The following is a 13,043-nucleotide window of genomic DNA, read 5'->3' as shown; positions in this document are numbered from 1 at the left end:
CCGCCCCCTGCCCACCGCACCCAAAACTCACTGCTCATCTGTGAGGCCGGTCAGGTTGCGCCAGTAGGCAGGGAAGTCCTGGAACTGGAAAGTGTAGACGGCCACCAGCACCAGCATGGTGTAGGCCACCACCAGCCACCAGAACGCCTTGAGCAGCTTCCGCCACAGGCTGTAGTAGACCTGCCAGCCGGCCAAGCGCAGTGAGGTCAGCCCACGTGGCCCTGCACGCCCGCGCCCGGCCCCCACGCCCGCCCCCCCCCCGCGCCCGCCCCACGCCCCGCCCCCGGCCCCGGCCCCGCCCCACGCCCCGCCCCCGCCCCCGGCCCCGACCCCGGTACCTGGAAGAGGGTGAGGCAGAGCAGGAAGAGCAGCATGTAGACGATCTTGTACAAGACCAGGCGGCCGGCGAAACTGACCACGATGAACATGCCGGCGCACACGTAGACCCAGTACTTGGCGTACACGCCCCTGACCAACTCCCCCAGGCTCCGCAGCAGCGTCCGCGTCTGCGTGGGCTCTGCGGGCCAGGCGGGGGGTGCAGCTTCAGGACCGGGGGGGTGGGGGAGGGGCCGCACCCCCCTTCCCCCGCTGCCCGGCCCGCTCACCTGTGGCGGCCACAGTGACCTCCATCAGTGCCACGGGGTCCCGCGCCCTCTTCAGCAGCTTCTCCTTCACAAACTGGCGCAGCAGAAGCCAGAAGGTCAGGGTGCACAGCAGCTGGGGGGTGGGGGCAGCGTCGCTGAGTGGGGGCCAGTACCACAAGGCCGGGCCCAGCCGGAGGAGATGGGAGCCGGGGGTGAGACCGCAGCGGGAAGGCGGCCCGCCCAGCCCCCACGCGCCAGTCTCCCTGCAGACAGAAGCTCAGCCTCTCGTACGCACGCACGAGTTCACGCACAGACGCACACGCTCCCACATAGCAGCTCCTGCACTCCCACACCACGTTTGCACACAGACGTGCAGGTGAACGCGAGGTCACAGGTGTTTGCACCCTTGCAGGCTCCTGGGCTTGCACCATGAGGTGTAACTAACTCACAGGCCCCCAGCACGGACATCCAGGTACCATGGCCTGTCCCAAAAGGGGACACGGCGAAGGCACAGACACTCGCTGAGACCCAGGGGCCGCGGGCGGTGCTCACAGAGCCCGTGCCAGGCAGATGGGATGGCACCCCCAGCAACACGAGATCATCACTCGTTCATTCAACAAACGCTCTTCGAGCAACTACTCCGGGCTGGCTGGGTGACCCTGGTGACAACCAGACATGGGCTCCGGCCTCCAGAGTGCCCACGGCACTGGGAGCTGGACAACGGGCAGTGTGGCGTCATCACAGGAGCTCAAGGGGCGGGAGGAGACTCACCATGGCGCCCAGGTCCAGGCAGGGGTAGCGGGTGTGCTCCAGCCCCAGCTGGCGCAGGCTGACGGGGCCCAGGGCGGTGGGCAGCTCGGGCCGCAGGTCCATGGCCCACACGTAGCGCAGGCTGCAGAGCGCCAGCCCGTAGAGCAAGATGAAAGGCGAGCAGATCATGGCCATCTGGTGGCGGCTACGCACGGTCCAGATGAGACAGGCCCAGAGCAGCAGCACAAAGGTCAGCCAGCTGTGGTAGGTGATGCTCCACACCTGGGCGGCCAGGGCATGGGTAGGGCTGCGCAGGACACCCGGCCCGGCACCCAGACCCCGTTCCCCCAGGCTGACGAGGTGGTGGGCCCCCGGGGCCGGGGGGTGCTCAGACACGAAGGCCAACCTGCCCCGCTGGCCCGGAGAGAGCGGCCCAGGCACACCCACACCCCCACCGCACGTATGCACACACTCACACACGCGGCTGGGGGCTGGCCGGGGCTGCTCTTGGCCTAGCAGGTCACAGCCCCAACCGCTTCTGGTGACAAGGCACCAGGACACCATCTGTCACGAGGGACCCCGCGGGAAGCCCCAGCCCGAGGGGTGGCCCAGGCCAGCGCACTTACCATCATGGCAATGAGGGCACATACGTAGCTCTGGTCCATGATGAGGTGGCCCAGGCTGTGCAACGGAGATGTCTCCTTAGGCCCAGTCAGCCTGGGGTGCGCTAAGGGGTGAGGGCAGGGGTCACCAGGGAGGCGAGACCCCTGCTGGGGAAACTGCAACGTCAATAGGCCTGAGCCCCTTGCCTACACCCGAGTGGCCCGAAAATGCAGACAGCATGCTGGAGCCACAGCCCAGGTGGAGGGGGGCCACGCCTGGCACAGGCTCACGGGGCACTGGGGCCGGAAGACACGGGCAAAGGGCCCGGGCTCCTGTCCGACACTGTTCCTGATGTGCTGTGGGACCCTGGCCAGTCCTCGCCCCTCTCCAGGGCTTGGTTTCCGAGACCCTGAAGGGATGGGGTGGAGGAGACTGCCCTGATCCCCTTCCAGCTCTGTGAGCACCCACGTCCCCAGATGCCAGCCCCCGAGGCCAGCGGCTTCATCCTCTGCTTTGTAAAATGGAAAGCGAGGTTTAGTACAAAAAAAAAAAAAAGGAAAAGGAAAAAGCACCACAGAGCCCTGCCCTGGGGACACTGTCTTCACAGCTCCCAGGGCCACTGATGCAGCCCAAGGCAGAGCAGTCAAGGTCTCTGGGGACTGGAAGGCAGGTGGGGAGTGGGTGGGAGACCGGAAGCCCCCGCAGGGTCTCGGGTTCCATGAGCATCACAGCTACCGCGCCCGCCCTGGGCGGCCCCAGAGAGGTGCGCAGCTGGACAGGCCAACCGGGCGAGGCCACCAGGGGGCAGCACCCGTGTGGCCGGGTCATACTCACGGGGCCGCTGCTGGACAGGGCTGTGGCCAGTGAGGTCGTGCACGATGCAGTTGTCCTCAGGGTCCGGCGGCACGGGAATCGTGTGCTGCAGACGAGCCAAGACCCGTGAGCCAAGCCTGGGGGCAGGGGTGCGCCAGCCCCACCGCTCAGTCCAGACCCCTCACCTGCGTGGCCTCTTCCTCCTTGGTGGCTGGAGCCCTGGCCTGGCCCTGGGGCCGCTGATCCACCTCAGTCAGCTCCACCTCCAGCTCCGTGTTGCCCCCAGCCGCCTCCTTCCCCTGTGGAGGCCGGAGGGGAGAGCTCAGCCCCCCACCCCGGCCTGAGGGGTGTGGGGACGCAGGGTGCTGGCCTGGGCACTGACCCAGTCCGTGGGCCGGCGCACTTGGAGCCTCAGGAGCAAGGTCACGGTGTAGCAGAGAAGCAGCAGGATGCCGGGGCTCACGTAGATGGGCCAGTCGTGGCTGGTGTTGAGGACCAGCACGTTGGGGTTGGAGCAGTTGGCGGGGGCCACAAAGTCCTTGAGACCGAACACCCTGCCCACAGAAGGTGCGTTACTGACTGCGGCGAGGAAGTCACGGGTGCCAGGCGGACAGGGCCAGGGCCCCATGGGCGAGCCCTCACCTGGCCCAGATGCTGGCAGGTGGGAGCATGGACTGGGCGAGGGGCGTCTGGTAGCAGTAGAGGCAGAGGAGATGGCCGGCGCCAAAGCAGCCCACCGTGACGCAGAGTGCACTGAAGCCCAGGGGGCTGATGGGAAAGTGGCAGGCCCACCAGGTGCAGATGGTCAGGAACAGCAGAAAGTAGACACTGGAGAAGGCTGAGGGGTGGGCGATGCCTGCAGACCAGGCAGAGGTGCACAGGGTCACTCCTGGCCTGGGCAGCCTGACCGCCGTCTCGCTGCTCAGTGGGGAGCTTGGCTGCCGAGACCCCTGCCGGTGTGACCGCCAGTGGTGGGGTCCCAGCTCCCTGCCCAGTGGGTACCTGCCAGCGCGAGCAGCACTATGGCCAGAGTCCGCCCAGCAGCCACCAGCAGCCAGTGGGCTGTGATCCGGAACCGAGTGGCCAGCCAAGATCTCCGCTTGCGGGGCAGTGCAGGGGCTTCCTGCAGCCCCACCAGGGAGCCGGTGTCCACGTCCCCATCATCGTCGTCCTGCCAAGGTCACGGGGCGGGCAGAAGTCAGGTGCGTGGCGGGGGAGGGGGCCACCCCTGCAGCCCCACACCCTCCCCTCCCCACACCCACCGCGGGCCCTCCGAGGACACGGGGCGGCTAGCCTGAGTGTGGCCGCGTGCTGCCCTCCAGGCCCAGCTCCGCCCACCGTCTTCCCACCGCCCCACTCGGGTTCACAGCCCTGGAGACGGCCCACTGCGGCAGCAAGACACGCTCCTGCCGAGACCTGGCGCTCGGATGACTGACCCGTGCAGGCTGACCTCACGGTGCTCCGGAGCCCCTCAAGGGCCTCTCTACTCCCCACCCCCACCAGAGGACCCCGAGGATAGGGCAGGCCCACAGGTTCCTGCATCTGTCCCCAGTGCCCTTGGCCTGAGAGGGCCCGCGTGGGGATTTTTAGGGAAAAGCAAAGCAGCGCACAGCACAGCCACGTGTGCATCTCACTCTACAGTTACAGGTCACCTCTACACCCTACCCTTGGTCCCACAGCACCTTCCTCGTAAGTACAGCGACGGAGGCTCGGAGGGGGCCCCAAATCACACAGCCAGGGAGGACAGCGCCCAGGGTGCAGCCAGCTCCTGCTCTGCTGCCTAGTGGGGCTTCTGGAGAGTGAGATGCACAGCTGGGCGGCCCTCCCCGGCCTCAACTGCCTGCGGGGCACAGAGACCCACCAGCGCCTGCTGCCCTGGTCCCACCTCAGGGTTTCCCAGAACACAGCTGTCTCCTGGAACCAGGGAGGCCAGCGGGAGGCAGAGAGAACACAGACTCTTTGTCAGACGCCCGGGCCCCCGTGTCCCCAGCTGTAACATGGGCGCCGTGCCTCTGCCCCGCCCCGTGGCAGAGGTGGCCCTCGGTGTCCAGGCTGAGACCATGGGCTCAGGGGCCAGGCGCCTGGCCAGGTCACATGCTGGCTTCGAGTCGGGGGTTAGGGGTCTCGCCTGTGCAGCCTTGGTGAGCCCCCCTAACCTCTCTGAGTCTGTTTCCTGCCTGTCAAATGAGGGTGGGGCACGGGGCAGGCCCCAGGGAGGTGCCACTGAGCCGTGCCTGGAAGGAGGGGAGGGGACAGGGCAGAGGCCCAGCCCTGGGGTCAGAGCAGTACCCAGGGTCCCCCCATTATGTACCAGAACGGGGGGATGGGGGACAGCTGCTGGGAGGCGCTGCAGCCAGGCCCGAGCTCAACCCTGCCCACAGCCTGGCCCAGGCCCTGGGAAAGCTGCCGTGGAAAACGAGCGTTTCTGGGAGAGGGAATAACAGAGACAGCTGCTGGGGGCCCCCGGCGTGGTCCCGCCCCCCCCCACCACGTGGTCCAGCCCACCCGCATGGTCCCGCCCCCCTGCGTGGTCCCGCCCCCCACTACCACGTGGTCCATCCAGCCCACCCGCATGGTCCCGCCCCCCGGCGTGGTCCAGCCCCACCTCAGCTGGCCCCCAGGACACACCTCCCAGCGCAGCCCCAATGACCCCGCAGGGCAGGCACAGACCCACGTGTGCCAAGTCAGGACAGGAGCGTGTACACAGATCGTGTGCAGCCACGTGTGCCGCGGCCCTGCCAGGCAGCAGCATCCACACGGGGGCGCTGGGGCTGCTTCTGGCCTTGAACTCCGGGCACCTGTGATGGGCCCCCATGGCCCCCATGGCCTTGCTCTGAGGTCTGTCTACACCAGCCACCCCGGGGGCAGAGTTCAGCCCCCAAGGGCCACCAGGACAGCCCTGTGCTCTGAGGGGTGATGGGCAGCGTGGACTGGGGGGCCGCCCCTCCCGCCCCCCCAGGCGTGGGGAACAAGCCAGCCCCTTCCCGGTGCAGCTGTTCCGGGAAGCCCCAGCTCTGCTAACGAGGAAACCAGAGGCCTCCCTGGCCCCTGCACCCGCCGGTGCCCACGCACCGGGGCGATGGAGGGGGACGGCCAAGTCAGGGGGCCACCCCGAGGGCAGGCAGCAGGGCGGTCCCGGCCCCACTTGACCCCCACAAGTGCCTGGAAAAGCCACTCTACCTCCAGGCCCCCGGGTGCCAGCCTTGCCCTGCAGGACTCGGGGGATGGGCAGGTCAGCTGCAGGCTGAGCCCCGCCTCGACCTGCGGTAGGAAGTCCCCTCCTCCCTGGGGACTGAGGCCCTCGTTTCCGCAAGCATCAGCTGCTGGACCAGTGGACACTGGGGCTAAGGGCATGAGCCTGTGGCCCCCCAGGGCCTCCCGGGCAGGGACCCTGGATGGCCACAGACCTGGCCCAGCCCTGGAGGCCAGGCCCTATTGGACAGAGACTGAGGCCGAGTGTGAGGGGCCCAGACTGGGCTCGAGACCACAGCCCTCGTGCAGGGACAGGAGAGGACACGGAGGGTAGAGCCCAGGGGGACCCCGAGGACTCTGGCGGAGGGCCCTGCTTCAGGCCTCTGAGCCGACACAGCCCCTGCCTTGACACACACAGCCCACCGATGCCCCACTGCGGGCACGGCCGCTCGAACATCGTCTGTCCATCCGTCGGTCCGTCCATTCACCCATCGGTCCCTAGGTGCTCCCTGAGGGCTGGCGCAGACCAGCCTCCACGAGCGCTGACTCCCTACTGCCCTGCGGCCCCGAAGACCCTCTTCCAGGGGCAGCTCTAAAGGCGCAGGCGCTGCCTGGGGTTCCTGCCCATGCTAGGACCACGCGCTGCATTGCTAGCAACCCCCCACGGGGACGTGCACTTGACCTCCTCCGTTGCTGTGTCTCTCCACGATGGGCATATATGGACTTTTACAACTAAAACGTCCACATGAGTAGAAAGAAAGAGATAGAGAGGGAGGAACAAAGAGAAAGTACAACAGTCCTCAGACGGCCGGGACACAGGCGCCCCCCCGTCCCTCACCGGCTCCTGGGCGCGCAGGCTCCGCCGGGCCGTCCGCGTACGGCGCCTGCAGACGCCAAGGCACAGGGAGGAGGCCGCTAGGACACCCAGGTCGGGGGCCACCAGGCGGATGGCGCTGGGCACGTCCTTCAGGTCCAGCCTGTGGAGGGCAGGGAGAGCTCATGGCTGGCTCAGGAGGGCAGGGGCCAGCGGGGGGCACCCCGGGAGCTGGAGGCCCAGGAAATCCACGAGGGAGGCTGGGGGACTCACCTCGTGACCCCTATGTGTCGGGAGATGGTGTCCCAGGTGCTGCCTGCAGAGAGAGGCACGGGAGAACCGGGTCAGGCGGGCGGGTGCTGAGAAACCCCTTCCGTGTTGCCAGGAGGGCCTCGGGAGCCCCACAGCCACGGAACCCCTGGTGTCCGGGGGGGGCTTGAGAATGCTGCCTTCGCCGGAAGGGTAGCTGAGGCCCAGCCGGGGAAAGCTGGGCAGATCAAAACCCATTAATCCTGTCTGGCAGAATGGGTTTCATGGCCCAGCTGGGCGCTGTGTGGCCCGGGAGGCTGGGCCGGGCTCTCGGACCCATTGGCCAAGGCCGGCTGCTCCTTGGGGGCCCGAGTGGGGAGGGCTGGTCTAAGAGCCGCCAGGACCAGAGGGCCCTCGAGGCACCTGACTTCTCTCCAGTTTCTAAACTGCAGGAGAGGCACGACCTTCACGGAATGAAAATGGGAAGTGGGTGGACACCCTGCCCGCCACGAGCCAGTAGGACGTGGAGGTGGGAGACCCCACCGGGCAGTGGGGATGGGAGCCCAGGGTTCCGTCGTCTGAACACTGGGGCGCTAGTGTCAGTGGAAGTGGGAGGGCTGGGCGCCGGCTGGGGATTCCATCCTCGGGGTGAAAGGGCACAGGACAGTGGGCGGGCGGCACACCAGGGCCCGCCCCCCGGCCAAGTCTCTCTGCCCCAGAGGGCTCAGGAGGAAGATGTGAGACGGAGGAGCCTGAGAAGACCAGGGCTGCCCGGACACAGTGCTCTGGGACCAGCACTGGGCCGGTGCTCAGCCCAGCCCCACGGCCACCTATTAGCGGGGCACTTAAGCTGGGCCATTTGGGCTGGACGTGAATCGTGGCAGGGCACTCAGAGGCGGCCCACATTAGGCAAGGCGGCCCCTGAGGCCGAGCTGACCTTTCCGAGGCGCGTGCGGCTCCCCCGCCCTCCCTGGGCTGTCCAGTCGCTCAGGAGGCCATCGGCTCTCCCCCAGGCACCCCCGTCCCGGCCCTTCGGTGACTCACAGCTCGGCCCCAGAAGCTGGTCCAGGTGGGGCATGGTGTGCAGGCATATCTGGAAGGTGAGGTGGGCTGCCAGGAAGAGGAGGCTGAAGCCCAGGAGGACTCTCAGGAGGCGGCCAGTGTGACCTGTAGGCAGAGACGCAGCAGTGAGGCCGGCAGCAGCCGGGCCTGGAGGGGGGGATGCGGAGGGAGCAGACCGGTCAAGGCCGCTCAGCCCTGGCTACCAGCCCTGAGCCACGCTGTGTGCACCAGCCCAAGACACGCACCCAGCACGGACCCAGGGTCTTAAGGGGCTGTGAGCAGCGAGCTCACGCAGCACACCCCTCCTACACCATCCCACTGACTGCGCACCACAGCCCCGTGGTCCAGCACTGTCACGACCCCAACTTACAGACAGGGAAGTGGACACAGAGAGGTGAAGTGACTTGCCCACAGTCGCACAGCAAGGAACCAGAAGAGTACAGTACACCCATCCTGCCTGCGCTTGGTCCTGTCCCCTTCCTGGGGCGTGGGGCAGTGGGGCGGAGCCAGTGCAGGAAGGAAAAGCCCCCTCGGGCTGGGGGGCCACCTGCAGTTTTGCTCATGTATCCAGGAAACATCTGTGCTGCTGCTTGGCCCTGGCAGCGGGGTGCTGCTTCATGCCCGGTGCGGGCTGAAAGCATGCACCATCCAGCGAAGGCCCTGCCCAGCACTCAGCCACGCTGCTTGTCGAGGCTGGGATGCTCTCCTGCCCACAGAACAAAGCCTCAGGCTCCGAGAGGTGGCCGTACCCTGGGAATTCACACGATGAGCTGATGTATGGGAGGAGGAATGGATGGACGGATGGACGAAGGGATGAAGGGATGGATGGGGAACAAATGGGTGGGAGGATAAATGGACGGGTGGGAGGATGGAAGGATGAAGAGACAGATGGGGGAAAGGATGGATAAATGGTGGATGAGAGAGGATGTATGATGGCGGACAGATGGGGGAATGGATGGGAGATGGATGGATGGGAGGAGGGATGGCTGGATTACAGGACAGATACATGAATGAATGGGTGGATGGGAGGACGGGAGGATGTGTGGATTAGAGGATGGCTGGATGGAGAACGAGAGGATAGAGGGATGGCTGACAGCAGTGTTGGGTGAGGCCAAAGGGCAGCTCTGATTTCGGGGGGGGGTCAAGCCAGTGTGGGGCTCCTGAACCGCCCAGGAGGGATAAAGGGGGTGGCAGGTGCCCACTAGAGTCTACCACAGTGGACTCCGAGGTTCGGCCCTGAGTGCCAGAAAGAGTGAGTATCGTTGGGGGGCGCACATGCGTGTGTGTACGTGTGTGTGTGTGTGTGTGTGTCAGGGGTGCGTACGGGCGCTAGACCACACCCTGCACCTGCTGGAAGTGCCTCCTGCCTCTCTCCTTGACCTGGGGTCACTCGTTCGGTCACGTGAGGCCTGCACAGCACAGGAGCGCCGCGGAAGGACGGGGCCTGCCTTCGTGGGCAGGCAACCCCACCTCTGCCGTGCAGGGCAGGGGTCACACGGAAGTCCCTCCTCCTGAAGGAGCCGGGGCTCCGCTCAGGGACTTGAGGCTCAGGCAGGAATGTGGAGAAGCAGGAAGTGGGGCTGGGAGGCTGTGGCTCCAGCAGCAGAAGAGAGGGAGGCTCGTGGCAGGTACAAGGAGCATCTGTCCGACCCAGAGTGGGCACCGGGGTTGAGCCCCAAACCTCCGTGACGCGGCTGCTCAGTCTGCAAACGCTCCAGGGCATCTCCGCCCTCGGCACTACCTGCCGCCACGAAGGCCGCGCTCCCACGACCCTGCTCTGGGGCAGCCCCAGCCCCTTGCGGGTGCGGCGCCCACCCGGGGCCCGGCTCCGGTGCTACGGTGAGCGGCTTGCAGACCTCGCCCTCCGGACGCGATCTGCGCGAGCGGCGCTGAGGGAAGGGGCGTCCTCCGGTCGTCCGAGGCTCCGTCACACCGAGGACGGTGCAGGGATGGGGCAGGGAGGGACAGGGTCCCCACGGGGGGAAATCAGAGTTTGAGCACGAGGCCCTGACGGGGGGCAGCGGGGGGCCCATCTGCTCTGCCGACCGCGGGGCGTCATCTGCTCACAGGCAGGAGGGCGCAGGTCTGGGGAGGATGGCAGAGCCTCTCATCCCCTCACGCAGCAAAGACAGGGAGCCTCCCGGGGCACCGACTGCTCTGCGAGGTGAACCAGACCCGCCCACCAGGCCCACCAAGTCCAAACAGCACCTGACTTAAAGCAGAGCTGAGGGGCTCCAGGGGCAGGTGCACCCTCTCCCACAAGCAGCCGCGGGGCTGGGCTTTGTTCTGAGGCAGGGACAGGGCCTCCCCGAGTCCCTAAACATTAATCAGGTCGCCAGGAGCAGCTCTGCTGCACCCCTGCCCTGCCCTGCCCTGCGTGGGGCACGTGGCCCGTGGCCGCCGCCCCATTACCCAGCAGAGTGATGGTCCTGACCCCTCTCCGCCCTGCACAGGGAGCCGGGGTCAGGCTGACGCCCCCACGGGGATGGGGCCAGGAATCGGCGCCCACGGGCACCCTGCGCAGCCTCAGACCTTCCACCTGCTGCCGGCACCGAGGCCCAGCTGCGGCACAGGCACGGGCAGGCCTCACATTTTCCTCTCTCCTGCCCGGAAAAACCCGGCAACCTCCCTGTCCCTGAAGGGCCTCTGGGGCTGGAGCGATGGACGGGTGGAGGTCAGGCGGGCAAGTCTTCCCAGCGCCTCTCCCTCTGCTCCCTGACCCTTCCCCACTCTGGACTCCTGCCCTGGCTGGGAGCCTGTGCTTCCCCCGCCGCCAATTAGAAGAAAGTGTTCCCAGTTGCTCGTGGGCAGGAAATATGGACGAACAAGCAGCTCTGAGCCGAGAGCCCAGGAACGGGGTCCACGGAGAGGAGAGGAAGGCCTGGATGCCAGACTCTGCCCAGCAGCCCTCCCCAGGGAGCTGGGAGTTGGGGGGCAGCCGGGCCAGCTGGCCGGGGAGGGGTCTGGCCTGGGGCCCCCCGTGGCTCCCTGCTCTGTACCCATGCTGGGGCCCCTCCCCTGAATTCTACCCACACTCCAAGATCGGGGCTCCGTACGGGAGCCCCAAGTGGGGAGAGAGGCGGATGAGGGGGTTACCGCCAGATGCCCCAGGCCGGGGAGGGGTGACCTGCCACCCTGTAGAAGGCAGAATGACACTCCTTCAGGGAAATCCATGCCCAATCCTGGGGCCCTGGGAGTGCTTGCTGACACAGCAAAGGGGAACCAACGGTGCCAATCAGCTGGACTTCCAACAGGGAGCTGCTCCTGGTCCCCCTGGAAGGGGAGGTCCTAACTGGGGAGAGGGGGCAGGAGGGCAGAGTCAGAGTGACAGGGCGTGACTGTCACTGACTGGCCAGCGCCAGCCTGGACAGTGGAGGGAGAGGCCCCGAGCCAAGAAGCTGGAAAAGGTGAGGAAGCAGGTGCTCCCAGAGCCTCCAGGAGGGACCAGCCCTGCGACACCTAGGCTTTCGCCCCATGAGGCCCGGGCCAGACTCCAACCTCTGGACTGTGGGTGGGGACGTGTCGTGTGGCCGCTCAGTATGGGGTGGTCTCAGCAGCCACAGGCCAAACCCTTGGCCCGCCGGGCACGGGGGGTCACACCCCGACAACTTGCCCCCTGGGTGCCTCTCTTCACCCTCCAAAACCTAACGGCCTCCCTACCCACGGGGCACAGAGCAGTCCCCAGGCACCTGTCCTCACCAAGAAGCCGGGACGACAGCAGATCCAGAAGCACCCAGAGAGCAGCTGGTGGGAGCCCCAGCGTGAAGGGACCCCTCAGCCGTGCCCCCTTCCCGTGCCCCCTTCCCGCAGGCCTGCACCTCCCTTCACAGGGGCCCGTGCTCTGCCTTCCTACGCAGGGATCCTCTCCACTCCAGCTCCTCTCGGACGAGCCCGTGCCGTCGGCACCACCGTCCACACCGTCCTGGGGGCCCAGGCGCCCTGATGGGCCTTTCCACCCGTCTGCCTGGCGGACACAGAGGCCGCCCTCCAAGAGCTCAGAACCAGGTAGAGACCGCCGTGCGCCCAGCTACCCCGTTACCCCGACGACGAGGTGGGGGGGGGGAAGCCAAGGCCCCGCAGCACGCCGAGCGCACACGGATGGAGCCCGAGTCCACGGCGGGGCAGGGGAGCCGGTGTGGCACCTGGACTTAAGGTTGGCCGCAGCCGCTCAGGGCAGATGGGCCGCAAGGACGGCGCTGGGACAGGGTGGGGATTGGGGGAGGGACCTGGTGGAAAGGCGGCCCAGCCCACGGCCAGGGGACGCCCCAGGGGCATCCTGCAGCATGGCCCCTGTGGCATGAGGTCAGAAAAGAGATTCTGAAACCAGCCAAGGGTCCACCATGAAAAATGAAACTCACGACCACCCACCATCCTTCCCTGGTGGCTCTTCAACCGCAGAGAAAGTCCATCCCTGCCTGGTTCTGCTGGGGCCCCAACGCTCCCCCACCCCCCAGGCACCTGGACAAAGAGCTCCGAGACCCCGAGTCACCCCGCCACCCCCAGCACAGCCCTGCCCGCCCTTACCTTGGATGCTGTGCCGGGAGGGGCCCGGGAACCAGGGCAGCAGCAGCAGGAACAGCAGGTAGACCAGCGAGAGCGCGTTGATGCGGAAGAGGCAGGCTGCGGGGGAAACAGGACGCGGTCAGCCGGCTGCTGGGGGGTGGGGGCAACCAGCCCCGCGCCCCCCGACCATCGCCCCCTGAGCCTCTCTGCCATGGGTGCTGTGCGTGTCACCCCTGCGAGGCTGCCACCTCCCTGCGTGGGCGAGCGACCTCGCTCAATGCGTGACGTGTCACCGTTACCGGGAGCACCGTGCCTGACTTACGACGGCTCTGCTGTCCGCTGACAAGCGTGGCCGTCGTGTCTGAATGTGTCTCAGGCACCCGCCCCGCGGAGCCCCCGCCACGGGGCCAGGCCTGAGGTCACGACGTTCTCCCGACTTGCTTTCTCTCCTTTGTAAGATGTTATGTTTTCAG

At 67.0% G+C, this 13,043-nt stretch overlaps 1 protein-coding gene across 1 annotated transcript in view; it reads right to left on the bottom strand.

The window, feature by feature from the left end:
• The window catches only part of PIEZO1 (piezo type mechanosensitive ion channel component 1 (Er blood group)), a 53,579-nt gene that overhangs the window by 16,260 nt on the left and 24,276 nt on the right, over nucleotides 1-13,043 (bottom strand). The window contains exons 2-15 of the mRNA XM_081217725.1: nucleotides 12,592-12,687; nucleotides 8,050-8,172; nucleotides 7,030-7,072; nucleotides 6,781-6,919; nucleotides 3,753-3,921; nucleotides 3,393-3,606; nucleotides 3,133-3,304; nucleotides 2,936-3,049; nucleotides 2,772-2,856; nucleotides 1,961-2,061; nucleotides 1,356-1,616; nucleotides 606-717; nucleotides 339-517; nucleotides 32-180 (exon numbers count right to left, since the gene is read on the bottom strand). Of these exons, the coding sequence (XP_081073851.1) occupies nucleotides 32-180; nucleotides 339-517; nucleotides 606-717; nucleotides 1,356-1,616; nucleotides 1,961-2,061; nucleotides 2,772-2,856; nucleotides 2,936-3,049; nucleotides 3,133-3,304; nucleotides 3,393-3,606; nucleotides 3,753-3,921; nucleotides 6,781-6,919; nucleotides 7,030-7,072; nucleotides 8,050-8,172; nucleotides 12,592-12,687 (1,957 nt within the window). The remainder of the gene's footprint in view (nucleotides 1-31; nucleotides 181-338; nucleotides 518-605; nucleotides 718-1,355; nucleotides 1,617-1,960; nucleotides 2,062-2,771; nucleotides 2,857-2,935; nucleotides 3,050-3,132; nucleotides 3,305-3,392; nucleotides 3,607-3,752; nucleotides 3,922-6,780; nucleotides 6,920-7,029; nucleotides 7,073-8,049; nucleotides 8,173-12,591; nucleotides 12,688-13,043) is intronic.

The sequence above is a fragment of the Mesoplodon bidens genome, assembly GCF_964165515.1.
Source record: "Mesoplodon bidens genome assembly, chromosome: 18".
In the NCBI taxonomy this organism is placed as follows: domain Eukaryota; kingdom Metazoa; phylum Chordata; class Mammalia; order Artiodactyla; family Ziphiidae; genus Mesoplodon; species Mesoplodon bidens.
Note: the sequence above shows the minus strand (reverse complement) of the source record. Positions and strands in the feature narration are given on the sequence as shown.